General features: G+C 40.0%; 1 protein-coding gene across 2 annotated transcripts in view; it reads left to right on the forward strand.

The window, feature by feature from the left end:
* Nucleotides 1–7,272: 7,272 nt before the first annotated feature.
* The window catches only part of VPS26A (VPS26, retromer complex component A), a 31,213-nt gene continuing 24,322 nt past the window's right edge, over nt 7,273–14,163 (forward strand). The window contains exon 1 of one of the 2 annotated variants that reach the window (XM_042908167.1): nt 7,273–7,376. In XM_042908167.1, the coding sequence (XP_042764101.1) occupies nt 7,374–7,376 (3 nt within the window). In that variant the 5' untranslated portion in view covers nt 7,273–7,373. Of the gene's footprint in view, nt 7,377–7,502; nt 7,727–14,163 lie in introns of those variants that run through there. The other variant, XM_042908166.1, reaches the window with a different exon arrangement.

Genomic DNA, 14,163 nt, shown 5'->3' on the forward strand with positions numbered 1-14,163 from the left:
CTTGCATATTTCATTGTATGTAAATTATATCTCAATTTAAAAAAGGGGGACACTGAGATAAAACATTGAGTACATTTAAGAAAAGAACTATGTATTTTTGAAAGAAACAATTGCTATTTACAATGGTGACTTGAAAAGGGGGAAAAAAAGAGTATTTACTGTGATTACAACTGTACCAGCTAAAGTTAAAGAGAATAAATATATTCTATTTATATATTCTCTCTATATTTTCTACTACATATATATCCTATAAATATATTTATATATTTATCTATATATATCTATATATATAGATAGATATTATCTATATAATATATCTATATTATATGTAGATAGATATATTATCTATAGATGATATCTATCTACTAGATATCTATCTAGATAGATAGATATCATCTATAGATTATATATGTTTATATATATATTTTCATATATATCATATATTACATATTTTATATATTATATATTTTTATATTTTAAAATATATTTATATATATTTATATATATTCTTTATCTATTTAGAATACATATCTATATTCTAAGTTGAGAAAAAAAGTGTTTTTATACTCAGCATACTGTAAATTCGATTTTAAGGTTTTCATTCTTTTGGTATATTTATTCTTTTTTTTCCTTTTTCTTTTTACTTATTTGACAGAGAGAGAGAGAGAGAGCAAGGGAGAGGGACTGGAGGAGAGAGTGACAAAGAGAGAATCTTGAGCAGGTTCCACGCTCAACACAGAGCCTGACACGGGGCTTGATCCCATGACCCTGGGATCATAACCTGAGCTGAAATCAAGACTTGGATGCTCAACTGACTGAGCCACTCAGGTGCCCCTCATGTATTTGTTCTCGATTCCCTTTATTTAGCTTTGGCTCTCAACTCTGCAAATAGCTGCTCCTTTACACTGTCACAGGTATTAATATGACTTTTTAGTTTTCATGAATTTCAACAAATGGCTATTTTTCTCTTAAGAGGTTGCTGGTAGGTAGATAAAGACTCAAACTATCTTCTCACCTAATACTTTTTTTTTTTTTTTAACGTTTATTTATTTTTGAGACAGAGAGAGACAGAGCATGAACGGGGGAGGGTCAGAGAGAGGGAGACACAGAATCTGAAACAGGCTCCAGGCTCTGAGCTGTCAGCACAGAGCCCGATGCGGGGCTGGAACCCACGGACCGCGAGATCATGACCTGAGCCGAAGTCGGCCGCTTAACCGACTGAGCCACCCAGGCGCCCCTCACCTAATACTTTTTTCCTAAACCTGGTCCTTCTGTTTATGAAAGTAAATGCTCATAAGTTAGTCCTATTTTCCCCACCTCTTTTATTTGCAAAGGGCAAATTTACAGATGTCACAGTCCTTGCCTGGAAAAACACTGTACTTCTTACAATGCAGCTTTAACATTCTGGCTTGCCAAATAAGTAGATAGGTAGGTAGGTAGGTAGGTAGGTAGATAGATAACTTGCTCAACAGCTCCACTGCTCCTTGTATTTATTACAATAACATAGCTATTGGGTTTTGATCAGCAGAACAAGTCATTAGCACAAATTGGCCTTTGGCATGACCCTCTTTGCCAGCTCTTATTCATACTTGGCTTCAGTGTTTCTTCACTGCTGCTACTTTTCTTTCATTTATTCTCCTTAATGTGTTGATATTTAGGCCCCCAGACAAGAGTGGGTGGGAACCAGAATAGCAGTCAAGAAAACAGGCATATCTTCTAAGTATATATATAAAAAAAAAAAATCATCTTCTTTTTTCATTAGTAATGTCATTTCATGAAGATTTGGCATTGTTGTTATGATTTTCTTCTCACAGTTCAAATGACAGTATCAGCATCAATACAGTTATGAGTAATATACTAATACCTAATACAGCTTTAAAATAACTTTTGGAAATTTAGAAATCATTGGACTCCATCCAGGTTCTATCTGACTTATTAAACGGGCTTTGACTATGCTCTTTATTATTATTATTTAAAATAATTTTTTAATGTTTACTTTTTTTGAGAGAGAGAGAGAGAGAGACAGTGCACGAATGAGGGAGGGGGAGAGGAAGGGGGGGACACAGAATCCAAAGCAGTCTTCAGGCTCTGAGCTTGTCAGCAGAGCCTGACATGTGGCTCGAACCCACGGACTATGAGATCATGACCTGAGCCAAAGTCGGACGCTTAACCAACTGAGCCACCCAGGCACCCCTAGTATTTATTAATGTCAAGTGGGTAGTCTGGTAGGGTTAAAAAGAACTGTACTGTAGGTCAGGTCATCAGCTCTTCTACCCTCACCATTTGTATAGTCTTGATCCTAATAAGAGTCAGGACTAGTTGATCTCCACTTAGAGATCTAATTAAAAATTAAGTCAAAATATTTACTGTGGGTTTACTGGGTTTTAGGTACTGCAGTCGGTCAGAGGTATGGGATGAAGTTGTAACTTTTGGTTCCTTCCCTAAACTGGTAAGGAAGAGAAACTATTTAAAGGGAGGTGACTCCTCCTTTCATATTTCAGTTTAAAGGTCAGTTTCCTACCACCCTATCTAAAAATAGCTCTTTTCTGAGGCGCCTGGGTGGCTCAGTCGGTTAAACAGCTGACTTCAGCTCAGGTCATGATCTCGTGGTTAGTGAGTTCGAGCCCCTCGTTGGGCTCTGTGCTGACAGCTTGGAGCCTGGAGCCTGCTGTGGAATCTGTGACTCCACCTCTCTCTCTGTCCCCTCCCCAGCTCATGCTGTGTCTCTGTCTCTCAAAAAATAATAAACGTTAATAAAAGAAAAATTTAAAAATAGCTCTTTTCCACTCATGTCACCTTGTTTATTTCTTTTTAGTGCTTTCTTCTAATTAAAAATATTATATTTAATTACTTGTTTATTGACCACTTTCTACACTAGAACATAAGTGCTTGGGGACAAGAAGCTTATTATTATCATTCATTATTATTATTATTACTTTCTAATTGGTTCTATCTCCACAGCCTAAAACAACACCTGTCATTTAGTAAGCACTCAATAACTATATGTTTAATGAACAAATGTCTGCATCCCAGAATCCAAATATCTGGCTTCAGGAAATAGTTATTTGATGGAGATTCCTATTTAAAAAACAACAACAACAACAACAACAAAACTATCTAGAAGGGGAAAACATAGAACACATTCCCTCTTCTTAGATTTAGCTTTACTTTCTTTGCAGCCTTAAAGTTTCATTTGTTTTTGTTTCATTATTATCTATATTTTATTAAAGTTTACTTATTTATTTTGGAAAAGAGTGTGGCAGAGGGGCGAGGCCGAGAGAGAAGGGAAGAATCCCAAGCAGGCTCCTTGCTGTCAGGGCAGAGCCCCACAGGGGCCTTAATCCCACAAACTGTGAGATCTTGACCTGAGCTGAAACCAAGGGTCAGATGCTTAACCGAGTGAGCCACCCAGGCACCCCTTTACCTATATTTTAATGCTGATTTGAGCATCAACCATAACAGAGACAAACTTTAAAACATGTACAAAGATGTTGTCCCACTCCACTAAATAGGAATTTTAGAGGCACACAAAGGAACACATTTAACCACAGTGTAGGGCTAACCCACAGATCATGGTTTTTACAGAAATTTCTACTTTATAAACTTGGTTTAGGATTTTCTGCAGCTAAGGTTATGAAGGATGTTGATGTGCAGTTTTCTTTCCTGTAATGTCCTTGTTGGATTTTGATATCAGGGTTACGCTGGCCTCAGAAAAGGAGTTGGGAGGCATTCTCTCCTCCTGTATTCTCTTAAAAAGTTTGTGTAGAAAGCTTGGTATTGTTTCTTTGTTACAGTTTTATAGAACTCACCAGTGAAGTCTGCAGCCTAGATGAATTTTAGGGTGGGAAGATATTAAATTTTGTGTTCAATTTCAGTGATGTAAGACTGTTCAGATTTTGTATTTCCTCTTATGTTCGTTTCAGAAAGTTGTTTTAATGGAACATGTCCATTCCCCTAAGTTGTCAAACTTATTGGCATAAAAGTTGTTCACATATTTCCCTGTTATCCTTTTGATGTCTGTAGGATCTGAAGCGATGCCTTCTTTTCCATTCCAAATATTGTTAATTTGTGTTTTCTCTTATTTTCTTGATCAGTATTGCTTATCAACTTCATTAGTCTTTTCAAAGAACCAACTATTGGGTTTCTTGATCTTCTCTACTGCTTGCCTATATCTATTCCATTGATCCGTTCTTATCTTTGTTTTCCTTCCTTCTACTCTCAGAGTTTAATTTTTTTGTTGTGGTAAAAAAACACACAAAATTTACCAACTTAACCATTTTTAAGTGTACAGTGTGGTAATGTTAAGTATATTCACATTGTGAAACAGATCTCCAGAACATTCTCATCTGGCAAATCTGAAACTCTATATTCATTAAACAGTAACTCCTCTTTCCCCCTTCCCTCAGCTTCTGGGAACTTTTTGTGTCTATGGATTTGACTAGATACTTCATATAAGTGGAATCATCCTGTATTTATCTTTTTGTGTACGGCCTATTTCACTTAGCATAGTGTCCTCAAGTTTCCTCTATGTTGTGGGGTGTGATAGGATTTCCTTCCTTTTCAAGACTGATTAATATTCCATTTATCTGTCTGTGAGCATCTGGGTTGCTTCTACCTCTTGGCTATTATAAATGAATATGAGTGCTCATATGTGCTATGAACATGTATGTGCAAATACCTCTTTGAGACCCTACTTTCAGTTCTTTTGGATACATAGACAGGAGTGGGATCGCCAGATCATGACAGTTCTATTCTCAATTTTTTAAAGAACCTCCATGCTGTTTTCCATAAGGGGCCTTGACATTTTGTAATTCCACCAGCAGTGCACAAAGTTCCAATTTCTCCACATCCTCACCCATACTTGTTATTATTATTTTTAATGGTAGCCACCCTTGGGGCACCTGGGTGGCTCAGTTGGTTAAGCGTCTGACTTCAGCTCAGGCCATGATCTTACAGTCCGTGAGTTTGAGCCCCTCGTCGGGCTCTCTGCTGACAGCTCAGACCGGGAGCCTGCTTTGGATTCTGTGTCTCCCTCTCTCTCTGCCCCTCCCCTGCTCATGCTTTGTCTCAAAAATAAATAAAAACATTAAAAAAAAATAGTAGCCACCCTGGGGTGCCTTGGTGGCTCAGTCGGTTAAGGGCTGACTCTTGGTTTCAGCTCAGGTCATGATCTCACTGTGAGCTCAAGCCCTGAAGTGGGTTCCATACTGACAGTGTGAAGCCTGCTTGGGATTCTCTCTCTCTCTGCCCCTCCAGTGCACACACACTCTCCCTCTCTCTCTCTTTCTCTCTCAAAATAAATAAACTTAAAAAAAAAAGTAGCTGCCCTCATGGCTGTGAGATGCTATCTTGTAGTTTTAATTTGCATTTCTCTGATTAGTGCTGTTGAGCAACTTTTCATATGCTTATTGGGCATTTGTATATCGTCTTTGGAGAAATATTTGCTCAAGTCTTTTGCCCATTGTTTAATCGCGTTATTTGATTTTTTGTTATTGAGTTATAGTATTCTTCCTATAGTCTAATACTATGTTTAGCTGTAGGAGTAATTTATATAGTCTTAATATCTTATCAGATATATGATTTGCAACTATTTTCTCCCATTCCATAGGTTTCCCTTCCACTCTGTTGTGTCCTTTGATGCATAAAAGCTTTTAAGTTTGATACAGTCATTTGTCTATCTTTGCTTTTGTTGCCAGTCCTATGCCTGTCATTTCTGTTGCTTTTGGTGTCATATTCAAGAAATCATTGCCAAGTCCAAAGATCTTCCCCTATGTTTTCTCCTACCAGCTTTATAGTTTTAAGTCTTAAGTCCATTTTGAGTGAATTTCTCTATACGGTGTAAAATAAGGGTCCAACTTTACTCTTGTAAGTGGAAATCCAGTTTTCCCAACACCATTTGTTGAAGAGACTGTCCTTTCCTCATTGAGTTGTCGTGGCATCCTTATTGAAGATAATTTAACCATCCCTGTGAGGACTTACTATATATATATTTAATTTTAGATAAGCTTTAAGTTCACAGAAAAGTAGAGTGCAAAGTATAGCTCTCATATACCCCCTGCTCCCCTCCACATGTTCATATGCTTTTACTTCCAGATGTGAACTTACATTGCTGATTTTTAAACTCTTCTTTTCAAATATATACATTTAAAGCTACAGACCTCCCTGTATATACTTCGTACCATAAATTCTGCTATGTTGTATGTTCATTTTCTTTTAGTTCAAACTATTTTTAAGTTTCCACTAACGTCTTCTTTGACATAGAGGCTTAGAATTATGTTGCTTAGTTTCCATATGTTTGTGGATTTTCTGACTATCTTTTTGATATTTCTAGTTGAATTTTTTTGTGGCTAGAGACCATACTCTAATTTTGTGCTTGCTTTATGGCCCTGCGGCACCAACTGGATTTTGTTTTACGATGGGATAACGATGGCGCGTTCAGATTATCATTCTTTTCCTGCTTTGGTCAGGTACAGAATACACCGTGGTGGTTCAACACTGCTTTTAAAAACTATAACAGCCTCCCATTCAACTGGAGGGCCTCTAGGCTACACCACAGCGTCAGGATGCGGTTAAAACCAGAGTAGTGGCTAGTAGCATCACCTGTTTTAGGAAGGCTTCCCCCACCTCACGCACTGGCTGGGCTGCAGGGCCTGGGGGAGGCGGGGCTAGATCGCAAGCTATCCGCGTACTTTACAAAGCAACGGATGTAGCACCCTCACGTTTTTTCTATTGGTCGGCTCTTCAGAGGCTACAAAGCTAACAAGTTTCTCAAAACCCAGAACCTCTCAGAAGGAGCGGGAGCTGGGCAGAGTTCCAGAAAGATGGAAAAATGCATAATCCCTGGATGAAGAGAGCACGTACCCTGCGAGGCCTAGGGAAGCAGGGCCTCGGGTAACAGCGCCCCTTCACCTCGGAGGGGCCCTAGTAACCCACCCAGGGAGATAAACCACCCCCCCCGTCCTTTTCCAGTTACTCAAACTTCCACAGGGAAGAGGAACTGGGCGTGGCAAAGCCCGTCAGCCGACCGCCCCTCACGTGACGGAAGGGAGGGAGAGGAGGGCCTGTGGTGCCTGCGTCCGCCCAGGCCCCTCCCACTTTACGTCATCTCAGTGGCCCCGCCTCCTCAGCCGTAGGGTGGAGCACGAGGCCCCGCCTCCAAACTGCCAGTCCTCGAGGGCCTGGGTGGCCAGTGGGGCGGGGCAAGAGGCCGGGAGGGGACCTGAGCAGGGGGAGAGGAGGAAAGGAAGGGAGGGGTCACGTGCGGCCAGCGGCTCCAGGTCACGTGACGGGCGCTGGGGCGGAGGGAATCTGGGCTGGGAGTTCTCCTGAGGGAAGCGGAGTAAAGTGGGGGGGACGCGGCGGCGGCGCTGACAATGGTGAGTGCGCGGCGGCCCGCGCGCTCGCCTCCAGTCCTGGCCCTACAGCGCGCGGCGGGCCCGCCAACGGCGGGCCGGGTATCCCGGGTGGGGCGGAGGGGAGCGGCAGGAGGGGGGCGGCGAGCAGGGCGGGGAACCGGGTTAGGCCTGTCTAGCCACCCCGGGAGCGGGGAAGGGCGGGCGGGGCCGCCTTTTCCCGGTCTCGCAGAGGCCCGAGCACCTGCGGGCGGCTGCGCGCTCTCCTGGCCATGTCGGAGCCTCTGCCCGCCTTCCTCGACCGGCTGTGGGGGCCCTGGCTGGGTACTCGGACCCCGCCTCTGCGGGGGCTCAGCGCCGCCTCCCCTTCCAAGGTAGCTAGTCCCTCCGCTCCTTCCGGACAGCCTAGCTTCCCTTCAGGTGGAGTGACCCGGGAGTCCCCCAGTTCCGGGCTGGTGGGGGGGGGGTACTGGGTCACTCTCTTTCAGTGTCACGAGCTTGATAAACTCCGGGTTGTTGTTGTTGTTTTAATCTCTTTGTGGTGACATTCTGCCGTATCCTGACCCCAGTTCAGCCTTGATTTTGACACTTGTAGAATGGGAGAAAAAAAGGAAAGGACGTTGAAGTGGGATGATTTTAATTCAGACACTGGTTTTGTGCCCGCTAGTTTAAGCTTTGGCTCTCATTTCCTTCCCCAAGCCATTTTCTAGAAACTTAACGCTTCGGGATGTTGAAATGGCCTAGGGAACAGAGAAGGGAGGGAAATCGGAGTACTCCAACCGGTTCGTGGGAAGCACAAGGCGTTTAACTTTGTGTGCGTTGGCCGTCTCTAGATTGGATCTCATTTGGCTCACTTTGTGGTATTCGTTTGATTTTAACAAGTGTACGTTGAGTGCCTACTGTGTGCTCTCTTGATACTGTTAGCTTTACCAAAGCTCCCTGGTTGAGTAAACTGAGAGTTTTGGCTGAAGCAGAAGCTAGGTTTATTTAAAAAAAATTAAAAATAAATTGTTTTGAATAAATACATCTTAAACTCAGAAATCGTGTTGATTTAATTAAAATCAGAAAAGTAAAAGACAGACCTATTCATTCTTAAACTGGGGGCCCTTTTTTTCATGCAACAAATAATTACTTAGGTTGGCCAGGGGCCACGAGCAAGACTGAAACAGGCCTTGCTCTCTTGTAGCTTACAGTCTAGAGGGAGGTAAACATCTGTTTGATCTGTTTGTACAAATTATTTATTTAACGTGGAAATTACAGTTGTGATAAATCTAAAAAGGAGACCTTGCCTAGTGAGGGAGTTAGGGAAGTCTTTTTTAATTGAATATAATTTGCCAAGAAGACCTAAAAGGCCCTCCTATTTATTGCTTATTTTTAAAATTATTACTTTTAATAAGCTTTTGAATAGTTTAAGAGCAATTTATTTTCAAGTTACTCATCAAACATAAACTGAATTGTAAAGCTTTATAACACAAATGGACATAAATGTAACCTATGCAAGAAAATTTGCTGTTTCATTGCTTGTGTAAATTTTGAGAGCCTCCCTATCCACTCACCTTGAGTTGCATTTCTTTACATCCACTGGAGGTAGTGAAATTTCTTCAGTGAGGGCTAAAGAGTTTGTTGGCTTTTAACATATTCACATGTAATTTTGCTGGGTGGTAATGCCCAGTATGGGTTTATGAATTATATGGAAAATCTTAAGTTAACCTAAAGGTGATAGGAAGGTTAGGCCACAATTAGAAAACTGTAAAAACAATGCTGTAATCTTTTAATAGTCATAGATATTGCAGGTTAGCTATTTAAAGGCTACCTAAGAGTTTTGACTTGTATATTATTGTCTAATATTGCTCCTGAAAATCTCATATTTTAAATGCTCACTTGAAGATATGAGTAATCTTTCAGTTTAATACATGTCTTCTGTAATTTCAGCAAAAGCCTATGTTAATGTATACTAACCTTCTTTACAATTTTCACTCACTTTCTACCTCCTAGTCTTCACCATCCTGTCAATTATGTATTTTGATTTCTTTACATAACAGGAAAATTATTAAAATTTGAAGTGAATAATTAAAAAAGATTTTAATTTTATGACTTTTGTTTGAAATGACGGAAGATGCATATCTTGTAGTAAAAACTTCAAAAGCAAGACTTTGGGTAGACAAATCTTTTTTCTTTCAACTCCTTTTAGAAGGAGAACAAAGGGGCGCCTGGGTGGCTCTGTCGGTCTGGTCGCTTAAGCATCTGACTTTGGCTGGGGTCATGATCTCAAGGTTCATGGGTTTAAGCCCCCCTTGTTGGGCTCTGTATTGACAGCCTAGGGCCTGCATCGGATTGTGTCTCTCCCTCTCTTTCTCTCTGCCCTCCTTTCCACTTGCTTGCTCTCTCTCTCAAAAATACATAAGCAACAAAAAACAAAAAGAAGGAAAAGAGAAAAGCCAAACTTTTACCTCAGATGTCTTTTTCTCTCCGTTGTCTACTTGTTAATTGTAAGACCTTGACAGTTTTCTGGAGGCCTTTGATAAGACTAGTTTGTTTTTGATGTGTCCTAACGTGAAAAACTGGATGTTAACCTGGTGCTGAATTCTCATGGTGTTTGTTAACTTAATCTTGTTAAAATGTTACAGTTTATTAATCTATTATGCTTCTGTATGTATTATAACTGGGCTTTTAAAAAAAATCTAATCTGTCCCCATCTTAGTGTTTTGACAATTTATGTTGAAAAGTAAGCCTACTTTTTAAAGTTTTAGTTGTGAAATACTACAGGCATACAGAAAGTAATAAAGGATAACATAGCTTTCACATATTTTTAATGCGTAGGAATTTTTGATTTTTACCTATCATGTCAAAATAAGACTATTTAACTATATAATTATGTTATTAGTTAATTGTGAAGTTTTATAAGACTAGCAAGTGTGAGCGGGAGAGAGGCAAGAGAGAGGGAGAGAGAGAATCCCAAGCAGGCTCTGTGCTGTCAGTGTAGAACCCCCATGTGGGCTCGATCTCCTGAACTGCAAGATCATGACCTGAGCTGAAATGAAGAGTTGGTCGCCTAGCCTGACTGAGCCACCAAGGTGCCCCTCTTTTACACCACTTTAATTAGTGGCAATTTTGATTTTGATCTTTTAGTGTCAGCTTTCAAATCCTAAGTTCTCTGTGCGTTAAGTATCCATATGTGGGAAAAGTTACCATAATATTTGCTTTTATTTGTAAAAGAATTTTTGTAGTTTTCGAATCTCATTTTTCCTGGAAGCAGCTCTGGGAAGTATTAAAGGGGAATGAAAAAATTGAATTTTATTTTCCTGCTTCTATTTTATATCTTAAATGAGGTTGTTGTCTTCTACCCTTTCATAATTGCTCCTCCCATAGCAGTTCCCACCTTCCCACCCTTCCCTGCCACCTTGGCTGCTCAGTAGTTTGCACATAGTTGATAATTAGTAAATATCAGCAGCCTGATTTTGAGCTGCTGTACATTGTCATATCTGTAGCCCTTAGGAGAACATAAACCATCTTGAGCAAGTTTTGAATTTAAAACTTGGGAGTGTGAAAGCTAACTAGGAAGGGACAGTGCACATGACCTATCACTGATGTTTTTCATTCTAAGTTCAGAATCATTTTCTGATTAAAATTAGTTTTCTGGTTAAAATTGACTTTGTTATTTGTAATGTTGCCAGGAAAGATTAAAACATTGCTGAAAGGAAAACATGCTGCTTGTGTTTTTGTAGTATGTCAAAAATACAAATCTGGCAATTTTTTGAGTTGATTTCTTGAAATTACGATATATTTATTTTTAAACTTGCCCATTTTTTTTTAAGTTTATTTATTTTGAGAGAGAGAGAGCACAACTCGGATGAAGGCAGAGAGAGAGGGGAGAAGGAGAATTCCAAGCAGGCTCTGCACAATCAGTGTTGAGCTGGATGCGGGGCTCAAACCCACAGACCGTGAGATCAGGACCTGAGTGGAAACCAAGAGTCAGACGTTTAACCGACTGAGCCACCCAGGCATCCCTGAAATCACAATCTTTTTGTTAATATAGGATTAATAAAACCCAGCAGGCTCAGAATTTAGGAAAACACTGTCTTCTTTGATCATGGTATCATCCTGTGACCTACTGAGTTTTAAGAGGATCATTAGCTTGCTTGCTGTTACTCTGCTACCTAAGGACAGAATTGAGATTTGATGCAAGTTCCTTGCTCTAGACTTATCTACTGCACCGATGCTAACTTTTGGGGGGAGGGCTAGTTTCATCAAATATTCCAGATTTAACTCCTTTCTTTTGTATCTATTTTTTATTATGAGGACAGCATGTGTTTTTAACTTTTTTATATTTAATTTTTTTAAGTTTTCTTTAATGTTTTTTTTGACAGAGAGAGAGAGAGAGAAGAGAGAGAGAGAGAGAGGGAGGGACAGAGAGAGAAGGAGATAGAGGGTCTGAAGCAGGCTTCACGCTGTCAGCCCAGAGCCCAGTGTGGGGCTTGAACTCAAACTGTGAGACCATGACCTGAGCCGAAGTCGGGCACTCAACCGACTGAGCCACCCAGGGTCCCCAGAACAGTATGTGTTTTATTCAATATTAATTTAACATTCAATATATATTTTAATGCTTTCTACTAAATTCCACATACTACCCATAGCTACTGTGTCTTTAGTGATGAGCAAAGGATAAAGTATTTGTCGTCAGGGAATTTACGGTTCAGTTAGGGATTCAGGTATTGAATAAGCACACAGTATAATAAATGATGAAGTAAAAACTACATGGTGTTGTGAGGCCTAAATTTGGAGACTCTAGTTTCAATTAGGAAGGAAAGGAAGGCCTCTTTATGGAAATGAGTCAGACTGAGACTCAGAGGATGAATTAGTTAGGTTAAGGATACTTGGTCTAGGATGAGAAAGAAACTGGCAAATTTGATTAACTTGGATAATTTGAGGCTGGTGTGGTTGGAGGTAATGGGTAGAGCCAGTTACATGTAGGCCACGTTAGGGAATACGTGTGTGTGTGTGTGTGTGTGTGTGTGTGTGTGTGTGTGTGTAACAGTGAAGTACAGAAGAGTGCACAAATATACAGCTTGATGTATCTTCACAAAGTGAATGAACCTGTGTAGGAAGTGCTCTGATAAAAACAAACAGCATAGGGGGGCGCCTGGGTGGTTCAGTTGGTTGAGTGACCCACTTCAGCTCGGGTCATGATCTCATGGTCCGTGTGTTTGGGCCCCAGGCTCTGTTGACAGCTCAGAGCCTGGAGCCTGCTTCAGATTCTGTGTCTCCCTCTCTCTCTCTGCCCCTTCCCCACTCATGCGCTGTCTCTCTCAAAGAATAAATAAACATTAAAAAAAAATTTAAAAACACAACAGCATAACTAGCCCTCTAGAAGCTCCCTCTGTGCTCTCTTCTAGCCACTTCCTGATTTCTAATACTAGAGTGTATGTTACATGTTTTTGACTTTTTAATAAACGGAATAATATTGCATGTGTATTCTTTTTGTGTCTGACCTCTTTCAGTATTAGTGGGTATGTGTGTGTGTGTGAGTCATCTGTGTGTATAGTTGTGTCTCATTCCTTTGCCTATTTATGAATAGACTAAAATTTATGTACCCATTCTCTTGTTGATGGATATTTGAATTGTTTCCTATTTGGAGCTATTGTGAACAATGATGTTGTTAACATTCTTACATTTACATTACATTTACATTTCCTGGTTCATGTGTAAGAGTTCTCTTCAGGGTAGATAACTAGGGGTGTAATTGCTGGGTCATGGGGTATGTATATCTTTAGCTTTACCAGATAATGCCACCTGTTTTCTAAAGTAGTTGTTCCCATTTGTACTCTCACCAGCCTGTTGAAGGATTTTAAACAGCATATGATCAGGTTTATGTTTTTGAGAGATTACTATGGTTGTGTAGGGCAGACTAAGAAAGGATGTAGGATGACAGGATAGGAGATGGTTCTTCATGTAAATTTTATTATTTATTTATATTTTAGAGTCAGAGGGGCAGAGGGAGAGGGGGAGAGAGTGAATCTTAAGCAGGCTGTGTCCCCAACACAGAGCCTGATGCGGGGCTCATCCCACAACCCTGAGATCATAACCTGAGCCGAAGTCGGATGCTTAACCGACTGAGCAATCGAGACACCCCAGCTTATACATTTTCTTTGGAAAAATTCACAGAAATTTAGTCAGTCTCCTCTACTAGAGCCAGTTTTATTTATTCCAAGGGCTTACACAATGTAACGCATCCTGTTCAGACCCATATCGCAGTGCATTTTATAGTAAGTATTACATAGTAATAATTCATTTGGATCTATACGCATAATTTGGATTTTATGAGTTCTGCTATATGAAAGATCCACGAATAAAGGGGACTTTTCAAACCATATATTAAGAATTAATTTTTAGGGGTGCCTAGGTGGTACAGTCTGTTTGTTGAGTGTCTGTCCCTTGATTTTTGCCCAGGTAATGATCTCACAGTTTGTGGGTTTGAACCCCACATTGGGCTCCACACTAACAACATGGAACCTTCTTGGGATTCTCTCTGTCCCTCCCCTGTGCACTCTCTCTCAAATCAATAAATAAAAAAAAATTTTTTTAGATTTCTGGTATATGTTAGTAATTATTTATAGCATTTACCTATGGCAATGATTGAAATTATAGCATGTTTAAATTTTAGTTTTCTTTTTGTCTTTTAAGAAATTGTGGTAAAAAACATATAAATTTGTCCTCTTAACATTTTAATGTACAGTACAATATTAGTTGTATGTGCATTGTTATACTAAATTTGTTTAGGTTTTTTGTTTTTTTTTAGGATTTTATTTTTAAG

Source organism: Panthera leo, chromosome D2, assembly GCF_018350215.1.
Source record: "Panthera leo isolate Ple1 chromosome D2, P.leo_Ple1_pat1.1, whole genome shotgun sequence".
NCBI classification, from domain to species: domain Eukaryota; kingdom Metazoa; phylum Chordata; class Mammalia; order Carnivora; family Felidae; genus Panthera; species Panthera leo.